Source organism: Salvia splendens, chromosome 2 (genome assembly GCF_004379255.2).
Source record: "Salvia splendens isolate huo1 chromosome 2, SspV2, whole genome shotgun sequence".
NCBI lineage: Eukaryota > Viridiplantae > Streptophyta > Magnoliopsida > Lamiales > Lamiaceae > Salvia > Salvia splendens.
This window is the reverse complement of record NC_056033.1, coordinates 28,575,073-28,597,865: the sequence shown is the minus strand read 5'-3', so window position 1 is coordinate 28,597,865 and position 22,793 is coordinate 28,575,073. Positions and strand designations below refer to the sequence as shown.

Sequence of the window (22,793 nt, the reverse complement as noted above, 5' to 3'; positions counted from 1 at the left end):
TAAGAAGTTAACTAACAATGACATGTATAACTTCAACTGAATCAAACACGAAGATGAAGAAAATAGAGCACATACCGAGATTCAAACAAAATGTAAAAATTCGGATGACGGAAACTTGCAACCAACCGGAAATAAAACAGATCTACGTATACTAGACGGAATGAAATGAAAACACGAAAACTAGGCATAAATCCTGATCACTCTATCGCAGATCTAAACGTCGGAAGATTCATCCACTCCGGATCAAAGCAGTCTGAACCCAACAACGACCAAACTCAACTCCATAACTTCTGATTCAACAAATCTACTCTGATCAACACCAGATCCCAACGATTCTACTCTAATAAACAACCAGCACGGAAACCAAACATCCAATTCAGTAACCAACAAGCTCAAAGTAAGCGACATCCATAATCAAAACTCAACAGCAGTTCAAATACGGAAAATAGAGATTTCATAAACTACAAACGCTTTAAACGAGAATAGGGCCGAGCTTCAAGCAACGAAGCTCGGTGAAATCAACAACAATAACTAAAATAAAAGCAAGTAATTGTTTCTTCGCCCTCTGCAAGGACGGTGTTACACCACAATTTTTTGGAAATCAGAAAACAATTGTCGACCCGAACGTGACCCCTTTCAAAATAAGAAAAAAATCCCTAAGTGTGCAGAAGTGTGTGAGCTAAGAACCAGAGGCCTCCGTGCCAAAAAATAATCAGTCCCCCCGAGCATTGCATGCTCTCTTCCTTATATAGATGCGATAGGATATTCTAGAAACCTTCGCAGAAATCTCCATTATGCCCTTCAGCTTCACGATCCCTCCGTCTAGTCATTTTCCTCTGAATTTGCTCACTTATTCACCTCAATTGCATGGTCCTTGTAATTCACCTTCTTTGTTCCTCGGCCTGGCGAATTCTTCTGCACACCTGGCTTAAGACATGTGTTAGACCCTATAATTGTATGAATTCAACCCCTAGACCTATGCATGAAATTAGCCTTATCAATCATATTCAGACATCTCAAAACCAATCTTCTGAATATATTTATTGAAAATGAGATACCATTGCCGCGAGCTCTGCTTCAAACCGTAAAGGCTTTTCTTGAGCAGACAGACTTTATCTTGATCTCCCGGCTTGATGAAACCCTATGGTTGTTCCATGAAGATCTTTTCTTCAAGGTTCCCATGTAGAAAAGCAGTCTTCACATCAAGTTGATGAAGCTCCCAATCCTTTTGAACGACAATGGCTAACAGAATCCTGATTGATCTATGTTTCACTACTGGACTGAAAACTTCGTTGTAATCAATTCATTCCTTCTGAGTGAAACCCTTAGCCACCAATCTTGCCTTGAACCTGATGTTGTCGTTCTGAAACGCTTCAATCTTCTTCTTGAATATCCACTTGCATCCTACACATTTCTGATTCTTTTGCCTCAGAACCAGTATCCAGGTTTTGTTCTTGTACAAGGAGTCTATCTCTTCCTGCATGGCTTTCAGCCATTTGTCCTTCTCATGAGTCCTTACCGCTTCTTTGTAGCTTGTTGGCTCATGATATTCAATTTCTTCTGCCACAGCCAGGTCGTAGTGTAGCATTTCGTAGTCACTATACTTTGTTGGCAGATTCCGAGTTCTCTTGGATTTTTCTCTGAGTCTTCTTGGCATATTTGGTTCCGTTCTGTGAACTCCTCCACCTTGAGTGCCCTGTGAACTCCCTACATCTTCAGACGTATTATCCCCAGATTCCTGGCTTTCCAATCCCGAGGTTTCCACCTCAACTTGAGCAGTCTGCTCCACCTGAACTTGATCAGTTGACTCCACCTCAACTTGATCAGTTGAATCCACCTCAACTTGATCAGTTGACTCCACCTCAATTTGATCAGTCTGTGTGTCCTTCAGAAAAGGCATTTCATGCTCCTTGAAGATCACATCTCTACTAATCACCACTTTGTTGTTCCCAGGCTCGGTACACCAAAGTCTATATCCCTTTACTCCCTTTTGATAGCCCAGCATCACACACTTGATGGCCCTTGCCTCCAGCTTTCCTCGCTTGACATGGGCGTATGCTCTATAGCCAAATATTCTCAATTTGCTGTAGTCCCCTTGAGATGCATACCATCTCAAATCTGGCGTATCAAAATTCAGGGCCGATGAGGGGCACTTGTTGATCAACACAGCGGCAGTCGCAGTCGCTTCAGCCCAAAAAATCTTAGGCATTCCAGAGGATAACAGGAAACATCTCAACCTCTCTAAAATGGTCATGTTGGCTCTCTCAGCCACACCATTCTGTTGTGGGTTGCTTGGTATGGTCCTATGCCGCTTGATTCCCTTCCTCTTGCAATATTGATCAAACTCAGAAGATAAGAACTCTAATCCATTGTCAGTTCTTAAACACTTCAAATTACAGGACTTCTCCGATTCTACTTCAGCACACCATTCTTGAAATTTTGAAAACACCTCTGACTTTTCTTTCATAACATACAACCATAGTTTTCTTGAATAATCATCAATAACGGTGAGAAAGTATCTACCTCCACCTATCCTTTGTGTCTGTGCAGGACCCCAGACATCACTATGCGCATAGTCCAGCGGAGCTTTTGAGCAATGCTTTCCTTGGGGAAAAGTGAGCTTCTTGCTCTTGGCCAAGATGCATTCTTCACATCCAGCCACGCTATCTCTAGATCCATCTCCAGTGGTTGGAATAGCCTTCCTTTTCTCCAACTCCTTTAAGCCTGCCTCTGCGACATGTCCAAGTCTCATGTGCCATATCTTCCTGCTAATTCTTTCACTAATATTAACCTGATCACTGATAACCTTTGCATCAAGATAGTAGAGATTATTGATTCTTTCGGCCTTCATGAAAATGGCGTGGTCTTTGAACACCTCCATCTTGCCATCTCCGACTCTGGAATGGAAGCCTTTCTTGTCCAGCAATCCTAGCGAGATCAAATTCCTTTTGACCGAGGGGATGTATCTCACTTCAGTTAGAACTTTAACTGACCTATCGAACATCCTCAGCCTGACTGGTCCCAATCCCTTTACTTCACAAGTATGGTCATTTCCCAGGATTACTGATCCTTACGCAGCATCAATCTTTGTGAACCAGCTTTTGTTGGATGTCATATGAAAACTGCAACCAGAATCCATGATCCAGCAATCTATCATGGATCTTTCTGTTATATTCATAATCTGGTCATTTTCAAAATCCCCAACCACTTCTGCTTGATCAACTGGCTTATGAGCATCTGCTTGCTTTCGCTTCCATGCATATCAGTCCTTTTTTATGTGTCCTGGTTTCTTGCAGTAGTGACAAGACCTAGTCTCCTTCCCTCCACTCTGCTTGTATTTCCAAGATTGCTTTTTTTTTCTTTCCAGCTTTTCTGGAAAAAACTTTTATACTCAGGCTTTCAGCAGCTTGATCAAGGGGTCTCAGCCCCTGCTTTTGAGCCTCCTTGAGTTTCAAAGCTGAGTAGACTTCCTCATATGTGACCTTGGAGTCCCTTCCCAGGAGAATTGTATCTTTGAATTGCTCATAGCATCCGGGCAGAGAATTGAGGAGCGTCAAGGCTTTATCCTCATCTTTCAACTCCTCCTCGATCGCCTCCAAGTAGTCAACACATTTGCCGAAATCTTCTAACTGTTCAAGAATGCTTCTGGTTTTCGAAATCTTGAATGTGAATAATTTCTGCTTCAAATGGAGCCTATTTTCCAGTGACTTGGTCATGTAGATTGATTCAAGTTTGGCCCAAACCCCGGCAGTCGTTTCCTCCTTCAACACTTCTCTTAGCACCCGGTCATTCAAACTGAGAATGAGTGTGCTATATACTTTATCTTGGAGTTCTTGATTCCTTGCCGCAGTCTTTTCATCTCCTTCTTGAGCTACGGGATCATTGTCCCCATTCAAGATTTCCCAGAGCCCGTTCTGCATCATCATCGCCTTCATTTTGAGTTTCCACAACCCAAAATCGTTCTTTCCATTGAACTTTTCCATTTCAAATTTTGCTGTCGACATCGCAGTCAGTAGACTTCTTCGGATGCGCTTCCCACAGACGGCGCCAATTTGTGAATGAACTTCAATATATATAAGATCCGAAGATGATAGAAATGGAATGCACAATACGCAAATATTTACGTGGTTCAGTCAAATGACCTACATCCACGGAGAAGATGATCCCAAAATTTTATTCAAACACTCAGAAAGTGATTACAAGAGTCAACACTTGATCGACACAATCAAGAACACTCAAACTCACATACAAACGTTTTTCCCTCGACAATCACAGCCGATAACGATGTGAATCTCACAAAGATAGTGTATCTCTTGTAATAATGAACCGTCTCAATCTCGCTATTCAGATCTCGATGTATTTGTTGTTACTCGGTCATTCCTTTATATAGAGTGTCGCGCATAACTGCTGCGACCGTTCAGAACTGATGCAATGGTTGGTCAATCGTTACCTTCAACCGCTAGGTCAGTTGTCGTTGCTTGATCAAGCCATGTTGTTGCTTGATCAAGCCATTGTTACTTCAACCGTTGCAATGGTTAGTTCCAAACAACACAATTCTTCTATTCATTTAGCTTCACCTCCAACAGGATTGAATGAGGGTTATGAACTTATGAATGGTCGCAAACTTTGAACTTGGTTAACATTGTCTAGCTTTTACGGAATATAATATTTGAAATGTCATTAAGGGGTACTCCCTCTCTCTCACTCAAAATGACTCACTTTTATTTTTTTTGTTTATCTCAACTAAAATAATTTATTGCTAAAAATGAAAATACTTTTATCTCTATTTTATTTTCTCTTACTTTACTCTCTACACTTAACACAAAAAACAAAATTATTTAAAATTCCGTGTCATCCAAGTAGGGGTGAGCATTTGGTTTTTTGGTTCGGTTTTTGCCTAAACCAAACAAAACCGAAAAACCGAAATATTTTGAAAATTGAAACCGAACCGAAACTGAATAACCGAAACCAAAAAAAAACCGAAAACCGAATTGTAAAACCGAACTAAACTGAAAAAACCGAAATTGTAAAGATTTCAAAATATCAAAAACTTAAAATACGAAAAACCAACAAAAATCATAAAAGCATAATATAGTTAGCATCCATCAACGACAAACAAATATTCACTCACAAACATAAAGTGTTAAACAAATTATGAAATATGTACAATTTGTTCAGCACAAAAATACGAAAGCAGTAATCTGTACAAATTTGAAATACAACTTGTTCTAGTGAATAAGAAAAGAGAGAAATGTGCTTTGAATTATGAACTAAATCGGTGAACTAAAATCATTCAATATTTATGCATTTAGATCCAAATATAAACTCTATCAAGATGCTATGAAGGAGTATATTCTAATGCATAAGAATCAGCTGATTATGCTGAAATTGGTATCGTATCAGCACATACATTTGAAAAAACCCAAGATGATGAGATTAATCCCACAAAACATTAACCGGTCACACTCAAAATCTCATTAATAAACTAAGGGGTTGAATGCTGGAATCGTGGAGGAGACGGCGTGGAAGGCTAGAAACGATAAAGGTGATGTCGTGGAAGTGTGGAGGGCTGGAGGCGACGGGAATCACGGAATGGATGTAGAAAATGTGTAATCTGGATTCATATGATCCGAGAGAGAGAGAAGAGAAAAGGGAATCAATTTTATTGATTGTAAAATTCGAAACTTACAAATGAATATTCTCATTTATTTATACAAAGAACTATGAGCTAAGAAACTAAAGGAGAAACACTCAACTAACACTTGTAACAAACTCACTAACTAACTAACTATGCCAACTCAGCACCAAAATATCTTGAGCTGACATGGACTGCCGGAGCTCTTCATGTTGATGGAGAAGGCTAAGCTTGCATGGCTGCTTGCATGGTTGCATGGGAATAAAACTGAGGTTGAATGATTTGAGATCATCATCTTTCACATGTCCCCTCAAGATGGATTGTACAAGCTTTCAAAATTCATCTTGCTAAGTATAGAATGAAAAGCCAATGTTCCCAAGGGTTTTGTGAAGATGTCGGCCAATTGAAGATTGTTTCTGATATGCAGCGGTTTGATCACATTTTCCAGAAACCTTTCCCTCACTGTGTGACAATCAATCTCAATGTGTTTAGTTCTTTCATGAAAGACCGGATTTGAGCATATATGGATGGCTGACTGATTATCACAATATAATGGCACAGCTTTGTCAACTTCTATTCCAAAATCTTTAAGGAGTGCTACTGCCCACACTACCTCACAAGTTGCTAGCGCCATAGCTCTATACTCAGCTTCGGCTGATGAACGGGAAATGGTTGTTTGCTTCTTTGCCTTCCATGAAATCAGTGAAGAACCAAGAAATAGGCAGTATCCCATCATAGATTTTCTTGTGTCTGGACAAGCTGCCCAATCTGCATCAGAAAACATACTTAAATTCACTTTGTTGCTGCTTGAATAGAATAACCCGTGTCCAGGTGCACTCTTTAGATATCTGAGCACTCTCTCAGCAGCTTCCCAATGCTCATCACTCGGGTTAGAAACGTATTGACTTAACTTGTGCACTGCAAAGGTTACATCTGGTCTGGTTATGCAAAGGTACAGCAGTCTACCAATTAGCCTTCTATACTTAGATGCATCCTTCAATGGTGTTCCTGAGTCCAGCCTCAACTTCTTTAAGGGATCCATAGGCACTGCAGATGGCTTACAGCCAAGCATTCCAGCATCTTTTAACAAATCCATTGCATACTTTCTTTGGGATATTTGTATACCTCTCTTATTTCTTGCAATTTCTAACCCAAGAAAATATTTAGGAGCTCCAAGATCTTTAAACTTGAAGTGCTTTGATAGGAAGACCTTGAAATCATCTGTAATTTCTGGATGTGTAGTAGCTACTAAGATGTCATCAACATAGACTACAATCCCAAAGAAGCAATTGTTGTCATTCTTGAAGAAGAATGAATGATCACTGGCAGACTGTTGCAAGCCGAAGTCCTTTAGTACTTCAGATAATTTCAAGTACCATTGTCTTGAAGCTTGTTTCAAGCCATAAAGGGATTTCTTCAATTTACATACAAGAGTGGATGTTGAGTTTGCCCCCTCAACAGAATGCCAATCCACATCATAGCCCGGAGGTAGTTTCATATAGATATCCTCCTCTAAATCACCATATAGGAAGGCATTGTTAACATCAAGATGTGATAAAGACCATCCCTTTATAGCAGCCAAGGCAAGAAGCATCTTAACTGTTGTGAGTTTGGCCACTGGAGAGAATGTATCCAGAAAATCAACTCCTTCAAGTTGAGTGAAACCTTTAGCAACTAGCCTTGCTTTATAACGTTCTACAGTAGCATCTGGATTAAACTTGACTTTGTAGACCCACTTACAATCAATGGGAACTTTTCCAGGAGGTAGAATGGTGACAAACCATGTATCAGTTCTGGAAAGAGCAGCCAGCTCATCTTGCATAGCCAACTGCCACTCATTGAGTTGTGATGCTTGTTTATAGGTAGTGGGTTCAAATATAGCAGACATGAGGATCACATATCTGAGATACTCAGGAGAGAGTTTAGAGAGGGTGAAATAAGAAGAGATGGGGTACGGAGTGGCAGAAGCAACAGAGTTGCAGATGAAGTCAGTAAGATGGGAGGGAGGTTTTAGAGTTCTGCCATGGCTGGATGTGGTGGGTTTTGGTGGGGGAGGAATTAGAGGATTAGTATTTGAGGTGTGGGAATCAGTATGAGAGGATGAAGGGATGAATTGAGTGTGAGGAGATGAAGGAAAAACAGATGGAGAAAGGTGTGATAGAGGGAAAACATCTTCATGGAATGTGACATTTCTGGTAATTATCTCTTGCATAGAGTTTAAATCAAGCAGCTTGTATCCCTTATAATCAGAGGGATATCCTAGTAAGACACATTTTGTGGCTCTTGGAGAAAATTTGTCTCTGCCACGCTCTAAAGTTGAAGCATAGCAGAGACAGCCAATCACTTTGAGGTGAGAGTATGAGGGTGGCTTTTGAAATAAGGCTTGAAAAGGTGTTATGTGGCTTTGATACTATGTAGAAAATGTGTAATCTGGATTCATATGATCCGAGAGAGAGAGAAGAGAAAAGGGAATCAATTTTATTGATTGTAAAATTCGAAACTTACAAATGAATATTCTCCTTTATTTATACAAAGAACTATGAGCTAAGAAACTAAAGGAGAAACACTCAACTAACACTTGTAACAAACTCACTAACTAACTAACTATGCCAACTCAGCACCAAAATATCTTGAGCTGACATGGACTGCCGGAGCTCTTCATGTTGATGGAGAAGGCTAAGCTTGCATGGCTGCTTGCATGGTTGCATGGGAATAAAACTGAGGTTGAATGATTTGAGATCATCATCTTTCACAATGGAGGTGTGGAGAAGAAGAAAAGTGGAGATTTCAGATTGGAAGCGGCGCCGAGTATTGAATGACTACTTTTTCGATTTTGAAAACTACCATGGCACACTCAATAATCAATTGTTTGTATGACTATTATTACATGAGCTCTGTAATAATGGAGTGCTCATTTCAGTTGGAAGAAGCTCGGCTAGAAAGGAGTTCGGTAAGCTCGGCTTACCGAGCTGGAACTAGCCTGGAACTAGCCGAGAAGAAGAAGGCAGAAGTCGGTAAGCTCAGCGGTAAGGAAGCTCGGTAAGGAAGCTCGGCGTTGAGCTGGAATGAGTAGAGAAGGAGTTCGGTTGTAAGCCGAGGAAGAGTTCGGTCTTGAACCGAGGAAGGAGTTCAGTCTTGAACCGAGAAGGAAGAAGCAACCTAGCCGAACTAGCCGTTGGAGCAGCAGTTAGTTAGCTGAGATGTAGCGGTTATTCTTCTTGCTTTCTTGATTCTTCTTGTAGTTAGTTAGTAGCAGTTGCTACTTGATTATAGAGCTTTAAATAGCTCACCGTGTATGTAGTTTAGAGAAGAGTTTAATCAATAAAGAGTTTTCCAGTTTTCTCTCCAAGATTATCATCTTCAATACTCAAAGTGTGAGTGTGTGTGTTTTCTGCATTGTGTGATCTCATACAACAGTGAGTGTGTGTGTGATCTTATTGAGTGTGTGAAAGCCTTGTGTGTGCGAATCCTAACAAGTGGCGCCGTCTGTGGGAAGGGATATTGAAGCTGATTTGCAGAGGATCAAACGGTTTCAGAGATGGCAGCAAGGCTTGATGCAGAAAAGTTCACAGGCAAGAATGATTATGGCCTGTGGAAGATGAAGATGAAGGCGGTTTTAATTCAACAAGGCCTGGCGGCAGTTCTTGCAAAACCAGAGGAGAAAGGAAAGGCTCCAGTGCTTGATGAAAAAGCTCAGGCAAAGATGGAGGAAATGCAGCTCAAGGCACATTCTGCAGTGATTCTGTGCCTTGGAGATAAGGTCTTGAGGGAAGTTCAAGAAGCCAAGACTGCGGTGGAGATCTTGGACAAGTTAGATGAAGTTTACTTGGCCAAATCCTTGGCTAACCGGCTGTATCTCAAGAAGAGGCTGTATGCCTATAGTTTTTCTGGAGATAGGTCCATCATTGAGCAGCTAGAGGAGTTCAACAAGATCATTGATGACCTGGGATCTGTTGATGTCAAGATCTCAGATGAGGATAAGGCCATTCTCACATTGAATGCCTTGCCTAGCTCGTATGACCAGCTAAGTGATGCAATTATCTATGGAAGAGATAAACCTATCACCTATGCAGAAGTCTATTCAGCCTTGATGGCCAAAGAACTCCAGAAGACAGCCAACAGAGGCTCTGCAAGCTCCAATGTTCAAGCTGCAGAGGCCTTGAATGTGAAGAAGTTCAAGAAGCAGAACTTCAAGAAGAAGTTTGAGGGCCCTAAACCCTCAAGTTCTGATGCTCAGAAGGAAACCAGAGCTTGCTATTGGTGCAAGAAACCTGGACATTTGAAGAAAGATTGTCATGCATGGAAGAGAAAGATGGCCTCTGAGGGACACAATCAATCTGATTGTGTGGAGAGTGCTGATCCCCCGGCTCAACTCATGAATATCAGTGATAGTGGGGTCAGTCATAGGTGGATAATGGACTCGGGGTGCAGCTTCCATATGTGCCCAAATAGAAGCTGGTTTCATGATCTTCAAGAAGCATCGGGTACGGTTGTTCTTGGTAATAATCACATTTGTCAGATCAAAGGAATAGGGAAGGTAAAGCTAAGCCTACAAGATGGCTCTATAAAGATCCTAACTGGGGTGAGGTATATTCCAGAAGTGAAGAGGAACCTCATCTCATTGGGAATGCTGGAGCAGAAAGGGTTCACCATATTGATGAGTCAAGGAAAATTGTTTGTGAAATCTGGAGATGCAGTGATGATGGAGGCTGACAGAGAGCATATTCTCTATTATCTGAAGGCTAAGGCTGTTGATGGAGAAAGCAATGCAGTGTCAGATGATTCCATAATGCTATGGCACAAGAGATTGGGCCACCCAGCTGAAGGAAGCTTGAAAGAACTCATCAAGAAGGGTCTGATCTCTGGAGATTTCAACAAGATGGACCCCTGTGAGCAATGTATACTTGGAAAGGCTAAGAAGGCACCCTATCCTACAGGTATTCACTCTTCTACAGCCCCTTTAGACTACATACATAGTGATCTTTGGGGGCCTTCACCGGTGTGTTCAATTGGTGGAGGAAAGTATTATCTAGCTATCATTGATGACTATACAAGGAAGTTGTGGGTATATATTCTTAAAGAAAAATCTGAAACACTCACAAAGTTCAAAATATGGTGTAAGGAGGTTGAGCTAGAGAAGGGTAGAAGTGTTAAATGCTTAAGGACAGACAATGGCCTAGAGTTCTTGTCTGCTGAGTTTGATCTGTTTTGTAAAGAGAAGGGTATGAAGAGGCACCGGACTGTTCCTGGTAATCCTCAGCAAAATGGTGTTGTGGAAAGGATGAATAGGACAATCCTAGAGAGGGTGAGGTGCCTACTTCTTGGGTCTGGTTTGAGCAGCAGATTCTGGGGTGAGGCTGTGTATACAGCAGCCTATCTCATCAATAAATGCCCATCTACTGCCCTGAAATCTGAAACTCCTGATTACATGTGGTATGGAGCTCATAGTGACTACTCAAAATACAAGGTGTTTGGGTGTGTGGCCTATGCTCATGCTAGGCAAAGTAAGCTTGAAGCTAGGGCTCTGAAATGTATCTTGCTGGGGTATCAGAGGGGTGTTAAGGGGTATAGGCTCTGGTGTATTGAGCCCGGTAAGCAGAAGGTCTTGGTGAGTAGGGATGTGGTGTTCTTGGAGGATCAGATGCCATACCTGAAAGATAAGCTGGACTCCAATGAAGATGAGGGTGATTTCTACAAGGTGGAGCCTGTGGGGGTTGGCCTAGGAGCAGGTGGAGTTATTGACTCAGGGAGTGAGTCTGATTCAGATAAAGAAGAGGCTCCAACTCAGGGCAACCAGGCTGGTGAGTCTATATCAGACTCTATCAGAGACTATCAGCTTGCAAGGGACAGAGTTAGAAGAGAAACAAGGCCACCAACAAAGTTCTCTGATGTTGTGTATTATGCTCTGTGTGCAGCTGAAAGTATTGATGGTGCAGATCCACTCACATATAAAGAAGCTATGCAGAGCAAAGATAGAGAAAGATGGATTGAAGCCATGAATGAGGAAATAGAGTCTTTACTCAAGAACAAAACATGGATTTTGGTGGACAAATCCAAGCTGAATACAGTTGAAAAGGGGAGAGTGAAGGTGATTAAGATTAACACCTTGCACAATCCGGCTGACATGCTAACAAAGTCTCTAGGTAGAGACAAGTTTGATCATTGCAAGAAATTGATCAATGTTTGTGCAAGAACTGAGATGAGCCCTCAGGTGGAGAATTGTAATAATGGAGTGCTCATTTCAGTTGGAAGAAGCTCGGCTAGAAAGGAGTTCGGTAAGCTCGGCTTACCGAGCTGGAACTAGCCTGGAACTAGCCGAGAAGAAGAAGGCAGAAGTCGGTAAGCTCAGCGGTAAGGAAGCTCGGTAAGGAAGCTCGGTAAGGAAGCTCGGCGTTGAGCTGGAATGAGCCGAGAAGGAGTTCGGTTGTAAGCCGAGGAAGGAGTTCGGTCTTGAACCGAGGAAGGAGTTCGGTCTTGAACCGAGAAGGAAGAAGCAACCTAGCCGAACTAGCCGTTGGAGCAGCAGTTAGTTAGCTGAGATGTAGCGGTTATTCTTCTTGCTTTCTTGATTCTTCTTGTAGTTAGTTAGTAGCAGTTGCTACTTGATTATAGAGCTTTAAATAGCTCACCGTGTATGTAGTTTAGAGAAGAGTTTAATCAATAAAGAGTTTTCCAGTTTTCTCTCCAAGATTATCATCTTCAATACTCAAAGTGTGAGTGTGTGTGTTTTCTGCATTGTGTGATCTCATACAACAGTGAGTGTGTGTGTGATCTTATTGAGTGTGTGAAAGCCTTGTGTGTGCGAATCCTAACAAGCTCAAAGAATCAAATAAACAGAGACAACAATATAAGTAAGTCAGCTAGCCAAAGTCTTCAACTATAGCAAGTATACTACTCCATAAAGAGCTCAAAATCTCTCTTCATCACATATTCTGGAACTCAACCGACTCTCAGAGGTTGCAGTAAGGCAGTAACTTAATATTCAAGTCTCGGAATTCGTATGTCACCTTATGACGACGCTGGAGACTGTTCTTGAATTGAAATTTCCTTAGGGACCTTGAGATACATCTGATTTGTCTCCCATCCACTCCTTTCCAGTTGTAGCAAAAAATCATCAAATGTATCGTTTAAAGCAATCAAACTTTGCTCAAGTTGGCTCAAGACATCATCTGATTTGCTCCGATTTTGATGGAGCCAGTAGGATTGCCACACACTTCGTAGGACTGATAGACTTGTAGCTCCCTCCTGCAAGGACTCGGGTTTATTAGATTTGATAAAATGCATGAAGGTTGACAGTTACTCTAGAATCACATACCTTGAACGAGACAAAGATCTCAAATTCTGTTCCGAGTTGGTTCACCACAAGAAAATATTTCTCCTTTGCGTATAGTTTGAGAAGTATCTTCACCTGTTCAGAAATATATTAAAGGTTCAATCCAAATTTGCATGAATAAATAAATATCAACAGTTTCTTTGTTTCTGAGAGAATATCTATTTACTTCAACCACTATATTTTTGGGCATGTTATGACATCATGATACATTTGATATTATACTTTTGTAGTGTAAACTGCAGAATTCAGCTGGTGTTTTCAACTAGAATAACGAATGATATAAACAAAGAAAAGATCATACCAGAGAGCCAGGTTTCTTGCCATTAATCATCTCTTCCAAGGGCACACCAAAAGTAATTTTTGGTTTAAGAAATTTTTCCCATACCAATATATTTTCCAGCTTGTTGCAGTCCCTGATTCCTGATCCAATGAGAACTTATCCGACACTATTGGGATAAAAAATGCCAAAATTGATAGAAGAGCATATGTTACCAGGAATCTTTTGCCATGAAATATGCGAGTTCACCAATATCCGTGCACGCTTGAGATTTATCTGTCAGAAAACTGATATACCTAAGCAAAGATGTGTTTTCTTATATAGGCATATTTATCACATTGTGGATTCTGCTATCCACTTCTCACAAAGCAGAAATAAAATCATGCCGCACCGTGTTAAACCGCAGAACTGAGAGGGACAGGTAACGGAACCAGAGGTGAAGAAGACGCACTCCAAACCATGTGAGTGTCAAAGTAGGATATGAAGATGATAATCCAGGCGTATCCTATATTGTGGTTTTGATTAAGTTATTGAAAAATAATTGTGGTAAACTGAGAATTATGTTTAGATCAATGTTTTTTGGCAATGAAGATTCAATATACCAGAGCAAGTATGCCTAAAGCAAGGCCAACCAGCTCAGCAGCCACTTCCCACACTTCCTCCTGCCAATTTTTACCATAAAATTTAGCAATATTGCCACAAAATCAGAGTAATAGATCCCAAATAAAGGTCATGACCAAAATTCAGAAATTTCGATGCATTTTATAGTCACTTTATGTTATTACCACAGAATCTATAAATGGTTAGAGCATCAGCAATGGAGGCGTCAAAACCGCGACGCCGATTTTTCGCCGACGCCGGTTCTGACTCCGAACCATTGCGACCGGCGTCGGCGAAATCGGCGTCCACTTCGGTGTGGCCATGCCGATTCGTGTGATGACGCCGGTTCTAACGCCGATCCTCACGGCGCCATTGTAGGCCCCGGATCGGCGTCAGACCGGCGTCAGATTTTAATTTTTTTTTTTTTCGAAAACACTATATATACGCTCTTTGAACGTCATTTTCATTCGCACCACTTGTTTTAACGAGTACTCTCTCTATCTTTCTTTCTGTACAAGATCAATAACGAGCAATGGAGAACAACTACGAAGGTACTCCAGTGACTCCCGGGGTAGGGTCTCAGACTCCCCCGACTCCCGGGTAGGGTCCCAGACTTCCCCGGCTCCTAGGGGAGGTGGTTGGCCTCCGATGACCGGGTACTACAACATGTACCCGTGGCAGCAGATGATGCCGGGGTGGGCACCCAGCATGCAGCCCCCTATGCAGATGATGCCGGGGTGGGCACCCGGGATGCAGCGACCGGCGCAGCAGATGATTCCACCGCCGCAGGGGGCGCCCGGGGGGACAACGCCTATCGGCCGACTTTTGATTTTTCCACCGGTTCTTCGCACACATCGACCCCAACGGATGCACAGTATACGGAGACCTTCTCCTTAGCGGACTTGGGTTTTGATATTAACGAGGTTCCGGAAACTCTCATTCAAAGCCAGGGAGTAGGGCGGGGTAAGAAGAAGGGCAAGGCCAAGAAGGTCGGCGAGTCGTCGCAGCCGGAGGAGTATAGCCGGGTCCGGAGGAAGTGGACGGACGCGGAGAACGTTGCGGTTGCCAGGGCGTGGGTGAGTGTCTGCGACGATCCTCTCGTTTCGAACAACCAGAAGATCGTCAACTTGTGGGCCAAGATAGCCGCAGCCTACAGGGCATTTTGCCCTGAAGGGAGACCGCGCACCGGGGAGGAGTGCCGGAAGTGCTGGGACCGAATCAGGTCTGGCGTCTCTCGATTTTCGAGTTTTTACGCCAACGCCCTCCGCATGTAGACCAGTGGCCAAACATAGGAAGACTGTAGGAGGATTGCGGAGAGAGCCTACCCCGATCCGCAGAAGAAGTACTATGAGTTCACCTACTGGAATTGCTACGTTGTGCTCAACGAGTCGTAGAAATTCCGGGCAGGTGTCGACGCTGGCTGGCCGAAGAAGCAGAAACTGAACTATACCGGAGATTATAGCGGCGGCAGCGGTGGTTCGACAGACCTCTCCGAGACGGCCCAGGAGGTCCCGACCCCTCGTTCGTTCGGTCGCCGACCTCGCCCGATTGGCCAAAGGCGGGCGCAACAGGTTGCGAGGGCGGGCACCCCGAGTTCCCAGGGGGTCCATTCAGCACCCCCCCTCGGCAGGTCTACCGAGGAGCTCAAATTCTTCGCGCGCCAACAAACGCGCGCTCAAATGGTGAAGACCTTAGCCGACTTCCAATGGGCGGTGGACCCCGAGGTGAAGGATTATCTTCGTGTATTGCTCCAGAGCCAGCGTGAAGAATTGGAGGCGATGAGGAGGGAGACCGGCGGGAATAGCCGCGGCGTAGGTGGCGACAGAGGCGGCGGCGACGACGGTGAAGAAGGGCTGGGCGACGACGGAGACGAGGACGACGGCGAGGAGTGATTTTTTTTTTTACTTTTTAAATTGTACTTTTTAATTTTTGTACTTTTTTTAAAATTATTGTACTTTTTTAAAAAAATTAATATACTTTTTAAATTTTAATAGTATTATTCGAATTTCTCGTATTTGTCTCGTAAATTAAATTCCGTATGTTGATACGATTGTAAATTAAATTATATAATTGTTATTAGTGATGTGGATAGGTAGTGGGAATGCTATGTGAGGGCTATTTGATGTCCAGTTGATGTGGCAAGCTGATGTGGCAGGAGAATTTTAGTGCTGATGATGTGGGAGTGTGAAGGCTATGTGAGGGCTATGTGAAGTCCAGTCTCATTGTGGATGCTCTTATATGCTCAAGACAATTTCAATTTCCGAAGCAAAGCCCGGCGTGGCCCAATGCAATATAACTAACTAGGGAATAGAGAACAAGCTAATGCTCTACCTTGGCTGATACTTCTCCCAGATTCCCAGAGATTGCAAAATGATTTTGGATCACACGGAATGAAGGATCTCTTAAACCTCTACCTACTGCCTGCAGAAATAGAAAAATTGCTAAATAACACTTCATTTCTGGACATACTTTTCACAATCTTCTGGCCTCTATAAAATTGATATAACATGTACTTGCTCAATCTTATTTAGCATGTTTTTATATCCTATACTATTTAGCAACTTTACCTTGGCAAGATTTCCCAGTGATGCTAAAGGTAAAAAGTATGCGGGATAAAGCTGGGTGCTGAGGTCAAAGATGCTGCAATGGAAGGATCATACTTCTTATCAAAGAACATGACCTACTACAAACATGTATTAGTATTATCTATAGACTCATACCTCCCAGCGCTACCAACAAAATCTGCATATAAGCGCCATTGTTTTGGATCATCATCAAAAAGGTTACCAAATATTCCACCTAACAGATAATAAATAAATTACTTGCATTTTATGAAATGGTTTTTCTAGAGTTCTGTAAGATAGCCAGACCTATGAATAAACGGCCAAGAGCACCAATGCCATCCTTTGACACCCATCTGTGAGCAGAAACAGATGGGTGTCAACACTCAACGGTGAGTATGTAGTCAACAGTTGAATAGGGGTCCAAGCAATTACCTAATAGCAGCGGCAGAAGCTGCTGCTGTAGTTCCTGAAAATGACCCTACTCCAACAGCCTATAATTTCACCACAAATTTTAGTACCGATAATTGAGTCCTAACATTGCTGGTACAAATTGCTTAAATAATATTTAGTCAGGATATTGCCAACTCAAAAGGGAAGCTGGCAATGGCTTTAATAACAGCAGGAAGAGAAACTGAACTGAGCAGTGAGCACAGTGATTTGCAAAAGAGAAGCTCTAATATATAGTATGTCAGGCTAATGAACAATAAAACCTTCGAGCTTATGAAGATCCAAATAGCAGTTTTCTGTATGCCCACTTGCTTTTTGCTATGTAACATACCCAAGCTATATTACCGGGCTGAGTTAGTTTCACATGCCTTTAGAAGAGTGGAAGTGACCAGTGTATGACATATCCACCCTGTAACATTAGTTGGGAACTGAAGCAATATGCACTCCAAGTAATCATCTGACACTGAATCTGTATCACAGGGTTTTGAGTTGCATTGCACCATATCAAGAACTGAATTGCTGAGAGATTACTCCAGGTTCAACTAAAAATGCATCAGTAGCACATTTTTTCATAAGAACGAACAATACTTGCAAGCAAGGTATATAACCTGGGAAACCTGCAGGAAGGATAAAATCTTTGATGGTTTTTGGAAGCCAAGACAGGTAATCGTCACTTCCCTCAACGTGCGAGTTTTGCATCACATTGGTTTGGGGCAAACCATCCTCCTCGAGAACGGTTCTAATTAGCCGATCAGATTCTAAAATAAAGCTGGAGAAACAGAATAAACAAGTGGTACATTACAATCTTATTCCTGATCTAAAAGAGCTGTATCATTTAATTACACGGTCTTTTAAATGCTACACACAATGAACCATACCAAATCAGGCATCATCCAGAGAAGATTTTCACATGAAAACAAGAGTATAACATTGTATATTTCTACGTATGTATAAAGCGATCTAATTCACCAAGTTTAGCAATTAGTACAAAAACACTGATCACATAATTGCATAACCTAAGCATAAACACAAAAATTCAGAGCAAAGTAAAAATTTAAACATAAAAACAATCCAAATTTAATAAAACTTCTCTGTAAGTAGCAATTACCGTTTGGATGTGCCATTGCCGTATTTCTCCAGCAAAACGAATGGCGCTTCGTTATTCTCCCTACAATTAAGCAGCAAAAGCGCACAAAACAGGCAGAATCATGTGTTTTGGTGGAGGTTTTATCCTCTCCATCGGTCCAAATGTCTATAGTGAGTGAGCAACGAAGCCGCTAATAACAGAAAGCAGATGATCTTACTTTATACATTGCGAGTCTTCTGCTCCGGCGGAATGCGGTAGATTGCTGCACAAAATCTGAAACCGATCAACTCTCGCCGGATTTGGACTCTGCCGGGAGCTGAAGTTGAAGCTCTGGCAGCTCAATCGCAGCGAAGCCATTTTGAATAATTAATTGGCGCTTTAATTTAGCGGGATAGTCTTCCCATTTGGGAGAAAGGCTGACTGCGTGAGGAACTGAGAGAAATTCAGTTGAGGAGAGAGAGACGATATTTATCCGATGTGATAAAAACATTTATTGTTGTGGATTTGGGCTTTAAATTCATTTCCAACTTCATTTAATAATACTATAATTCAATTTTTGTAGTTGAAATACATATTTAATTTTATATTAATTATTTAATCTAAAAAATAATAATTTGAAATTGAATTAGAATTATATCACTTTAAATTCAATTTTATAGAATTTTAATACTAAAACAGTTCAATTTTAATGGAATCGACATAAGTACAATTTCAATACGATTCCAATTTATAGTATCAAAAATGTTAATTGCCCAATATAAAGGTGGATGATAACTTGTTTAAGAGTTAAGACCACTGATTGGGAATGATTTTGGCTTAAGATTATTAGCAAATATTCTAGCTCTTGGTCTTTTATCGATTATATCATTGAATACTTTTAATCAATCTAATGTTGTTCCTCAAGCAAAAAATAAATCTAACTGATTTTGAAGAAAAAGACCCCATGTATCATCCAAATATTTAAATACTGCCCCTATGGATTTAGAATGGAATAAGCACTTGAGCTCCAAATCTTTCTTTTAGGTCCTCCTCTGATAAAAAAAACTTCTACAATTAGTTGTTTTTATTTTACTTTCAATACTTGGATAAATTTAATTAAGCCTAGCACCAAATTATTAAATCTTGATACCTTTCCTTCACCAAGTAGCCAGTGGTGATGGAATAACAAATGTTACAATGGGACATCAGTAGAGAATATTTGCATTGTAAATGTTGATAATATATGAGATCTCAAAACAATACTCCTACGACAATAAAAATGCCTGTATGATATATACCCACATGAAATGAAAATGAAACATAGACTGCAAAAAATATAAACTCTATCTCTCTGTCTCTCTAAGATCTTCGAAGATGCCCTGTAAGATGTAACACTTCAAGTTACACTAGTAGAACAATATTGTATTACTAAAAAATGGGTTCTGGTTCGTACTATTAAAACCTACCGCTCAATCTCACCTTTAATTCCTTCAAAAATAAAAGAGCTTCTCGTTTGTGCACGATAGATACTGCCTGCGAGCTAGGGATGACAAAGCAAAGCTAACTAGATCCGTTGTCACTAGCACTTTGATCTGCATTCTTGTGGTTTTCCTCCGTAATCCTTTGAAGTTCTTTCTCCCCTGACGCGATAAGACGCTTCACACTGTCAAATGTGGTAAGCCTTATGCTGCAACAGAAAGATACAAGGAATCTATCAGTGCTGTCTCGTTAAGAAAGCCGATTTTCAGACAACGAAGTTCAAGGTGGACTCAATTTTGTTGATAATGAGCAACTATTCTTGAAACATGGTATTCTGTTGAATCCCTTTCTGTATAAGATTTGGTAAGGAAATAAAATCATTTCAAAATTCTAAGGTTTCATAGGTCATGAACAGAAAGCGAAGGAGAAGAGAGAAAATAACCTGCTGTTGGGAAGAGACTTTAATGCATTGGGGATGAAACCCCTGTACAGTCCCACTAAACAATCGCGAGCCACAATACCTGATTCGGAAAATTTGTTGCGATTATTAGCAACTTGGAGGATGCTGATATACTCATTTCTATGGCCAAAAAATAGTACTCCATGTATCTTCATTGCATATCTAGATCACATACAAATGACTGAACACCCAAATTATCCTAGAAAATACAAACTCTAAATTTCCTCAGTTTTTAAGAGCTGAAGTGGCACCTATATGGCGAATTGAAATTGCAAATACAATAGCTTAAGAGAAAGACCAAGATGGCTCTAATATTCTTTAAAAAGTGAAAAACAAGTTGAATGTTGTAGGATAAGACAGTTTTCATAATAAAAGCTTAAAGCATCACGAGTAAGTTGTTCTCCTATTATTCTGCCCTCATGCATACATATATTCATATAGGCAATTAACATTACCGGGAATGGCATCCAAAACTGTCACGTAAGGGGTACCCTTCAGTTGCATCTGCCTCCTAACAGTGTCCAAAGGATAGCACATGAGTGTGGCTACAGTCGCTGACACCAGTGCAGTCACCATGGATGCTTCAGTCCTCTTCTGATACTTTTCTGGGAGAGACTTCTTCACCCTGTCATTCAGATTTATGTATGAAAAATCGTCTCATTGTACAAACACAAATGAAAAAGAAAACTGCTAGATCGGAAGCTCACAAGTCAAAAACACAGAAATTCACTGCAATGTAAGGTGCAATTCCAATAAGAGAAGGTCCTAGACCGTTATAAAATGACGCAAATCCTTCCTCTCTCAACATGTTTGCAGCAACCTGCAAAGTGTAGAAGACGAGTTTCGGGTTTTGCCACATACGCTGAGTCCTCTCTCCGCGTAAAGCAACATAGAGAAAGTTGTTTTACCTGTGACATAGTTTTGTAGCCAGGTTCAACAGCTAACCTCAAACGGAGGACATCTAGCGGGTATGTAACCTGGATAAATATAGCAACTGAGATACCGCTGCATACCCTCAGCAAATAGAAAAAGTAGTTCCGGCGGCGTCCTAGCTCTTAACTTGACTAAGTTCACATTCTTTTCATAGAACAATATTCAAGCATTTGCCAATTGAGAAAATCGAGTGATGATAAATTTCAAATCCATTTTCAACTTACGAAAGTTGAAGTCATGCCAGCACAAGCACCTGCAGCTAATCTTCCAATTAGAGAGAGTTCACCATCCTTTCCCCGGAAAAGTTTCTGAAGAAACGGAAACCATCAATTGCATCAGTAAAGTTGCATGTTCAATTATGCTATGCTTCTTTTGGGATATGGTTGCTCCATACCTTGTATGATTCATAGGCAAAAAGTTGAACTGCACTGTAAGGTATAACCCGAATCACCTACACCATTGAAAGCAAAAATAATCTCATTTTCTGGATCAGAAATATATAGCCACAGAGAGTAGCTCTTTCAGATCAAACCTGAGGGAGATTCCCTTTCCAGTAACCTTTTAGCCCTTCTTCCTTTCCGACCAACGAGATAGCCTACATGAAAATACCAAAGATTATAAAGTATGAGACTTTTGTGCAGCAATTGACGAAGTTACACAAAAGAATTACTCCGTATAGTAACAGTAAGAAAGTAGATGGCCACAGAAGCTAACAAAGGAATATTGCTATGTCTGCAAATAAGATAAAATAGATTTAAACATGAAAATCATAGGTAATCAAAATAACAGAAATATGCCAGCCAATAATGTATGCCTCCAACTAAGAAAGGTAAAAAAGAAAAAAAGAATTCCATAACAGTTGTGACTCTTATCAGGATTATGGTGATATGCAATGAAATAGTGCGCATCAAGCTTATGCTCTCAAGGCCTCTCTCACTTATAAGCAAATAGACAAAAAAATAAAATAAAATAACATTATAAAAGCAATGTCACAAAGCACTAAACTTCCAAGTGCCAATAAAAAAAATAGAAGTGGAGTGGTGATAAGCAAGCCGCCAATATTATCAGCATCAAAAAGATGCAAGCAGAATACCTCAAGAAAACCAATTCCCTTCTTCGCACCAGCTTGTCCAGCTCTAAGCCCATGAGTCTGCATAAATATAAAATGAGGGGAAAGGAAGCTTGCATGTTAATTCGTTCGAATTCGGGACTTAGACGAAGAAAATGTACAATTCTGAGAATGTTTGCAAACAAACAACAGAGTAATCCCTCAAAATTCTAATTAAAACAGTGTGCAATTCAGATTGAAAAAACAATACTGCAATTCGGAATTCTAAAAGCTTGAAGGAAATTTAGAGCTTCAGCGACGTTGACCGAATAAGAAATTCCCCCAAATTGAAAGAGGAGCAATTAAATGCATAAAGGACCTGCATAAGAAGCTTGATACGGTCGAGCGGAGCAGTAACGGTTTTGGCGGCGGCGCCGGCGATAGCCCCGGCGGCGAAGAGAGCGGCGTCTTTGGGGACCAATGCAACCATAGCGAGTGGATGCTTCAGAATCTGATCGAACGAGGGCGAGAACTCCTTGTCCTCCCTCTTCTCCGCGAGCGAAATACACGCAAAATTAGGCCCTCTGCCATCGCCGAAGGGTCTAGATTTGCATTGGCGGAGGCGCGGGGCGCTCAAGCAGGTCGGGTCAAGGCCCGGAATTTCCCGCCATGTCAATGTAGCTTGAGAATTATCGCGCATTTTGGGAAGAGGGGTTTATGCGCCGTTTCCCTCTCTACAGATAAGGTATCAATAGAGATGGAGTAAATTGAATAGAGAGAGATAGATGCGTTGGGGGTTTATTGAACTACTCCAATTTTTTTATTCTATTAATTAAAGAAAATTCATTTTTTACATCCAAAAAAAAATCATTTTTTTTTTTGTGGAGAAAGATGAACTAATGGTGTGAAAAACGTTATGAGTAACTCTCTCATTGATTATTTTTACGGTAA

The 22,793-nt window shown here is 41.1% G+C and overlaps 2 protein-coding genes across 5 annotated transcripts; both read right to left on the bottom strand.

The window, feature by feature from the left end:
• Positions 1-12,375: 12,375 nt before the first annotated feature.
• Positions 12,376-18,414, bottom strand: LOC121792103 (protein root UVB sensitive 5-like). Of its 2 annotated transcripts, XM_042189907.1 has the most exons (15): positions 18,161-18,414; positions 17,965-18,024; positions 17,465-17,625; positions 17,225-17,325; positions 16,842-16,900; positions 16,716-16,762; positions 16,566-16,644; positions 16,413-16,485; positions 16,177-16,266; positions 13,848-13,907; positions 13,637-13,750; positions 13,461-13,521; positions 13,270-13,388; positions 12,951-13,043; positions 12,376-12,880 (listed from the first exon to the last, which is right to left on the bottom strand). In XM_042189907.1, the coding sequence occupies exons 1-15, from the start codon at positions 18,298-18,300 to the stop codon at positions 12,644-12,646; spliced, it is 1,494 nt and encodes a 497-aa protein (XP_042045841.1). In that variant the 5' UTR covers positions 18,301-18,414; the 3' UTR covers positions 12,376-12,643. The 2 variants fall into 2 exon arrangements, with proteins under 2 accessions (XP_042045841.1, XP_042045842.1); XM_042189908.1 differs by lacking the exons at positions 17,965-18,024; positions 18,161-18,414 and having other exon boundaries at positions 17,225-17,375; positions 17,465-17,600.
• A 713-nt stretch (positions 18,415-19,127) lies between these two features.
• On the bottom strand, positions 19,128-22,623 carry LOC121763794 (probable envelope ADP,ATP carrier protein, chloroplastic). 3 transcript variants are annotated; one of them, XR_006042500.1, is made up of 11 exons: positions 22,222-22,623; positions 21,888-21,944; positions 21,327-21,389; positions 21,189-21,245; positions 21,019-21,102; positions 20,770-20,838; positions 20,569-20,681; positions 20,317-20,486; positions 19,844-19,922; positions 19,402-19,609; positions 19,128-19,316 (listed from the first exon to the last, which is right to left on the bottom strand). XR_006042500.1 is itself a non-coding variant. In XM_042159888.1 (10 exons), the coding sequence occupies exons 1-10, from the start codon at positions 22,540-22,542 to the stop codon at positions 19,483-19,485; spliced, it is 1,140 nt and encodes a 379-aa protein (XP_042015822.1). In that variant the 5' UTR covers positions 22,543-22,623; the 3' UTR covers positions 19,325-19,482. The 3 variants fall into 3 exon arrangements, 1 of the variants encoding a protein (XP_042015822.1); XR_006042499.1 differs by having other exon boundaries at positions 19,128-19,301; XM_042159888.1 differs by lacking the exon at positions 19,128-19,316 and having other exon boundaries at positions 19,325-19,609.
• Between the last annotated feature and the right edge of the window lie 170 nt (positions 22,624-22,793).

What these genes read in the sequence shown, in the direction of transcription:
- LOC121763794 (XM_042159888.1), bottom strand. Translation starts at nt 22,542, where the DNA reads ATGCGCGATAATTCTCAAGCTACATTGACATGGCGGGAAATTCCGGGC. An exon ending in CTGGCATGACTTCAACTTTC is followed by an intron (nt 20,839 to 21,018) that starts GTAAGTTGAAAA and finishes ATATTTATCCAG; the next exon opens with GTTACATACCCGCTAGATGT. An exon ending in AGTTTTGGATGCCATTCCCG is followed by an intron (nt 19,923 to 20,316) that starts GTAATGTTAATT and finishes TTTCCGAATCAG; the next exon opens with GTATTGTGGCTCGCGATTGT.
- LOC121792103 (XM_042189907.1), bottom strand. Translation starts at nt 18,300, where the DNA reads ATGGCTTCGCTGCGATTGAGCTGCCAGAGCTTCAACTTCAGCTCCCGG. An exon ending in TTCATGGCAAAAGATTCCTG is followed by an intron (nt 13,389 to 13,460) that starts GTAACATATGCT and finishes TCATTGGATCAG; the next exon opens with GAATCAGGGACTGCAACAAG. An exon ending in GCAAGAAACCTGGCTCTCTG is followed by an intron (nt 13,044 to 13,269) that starts GTATGATCTTTT and finishes ATTTCTGAACAG; the next exon opens with GTGAAGATACTTCTCAAACT.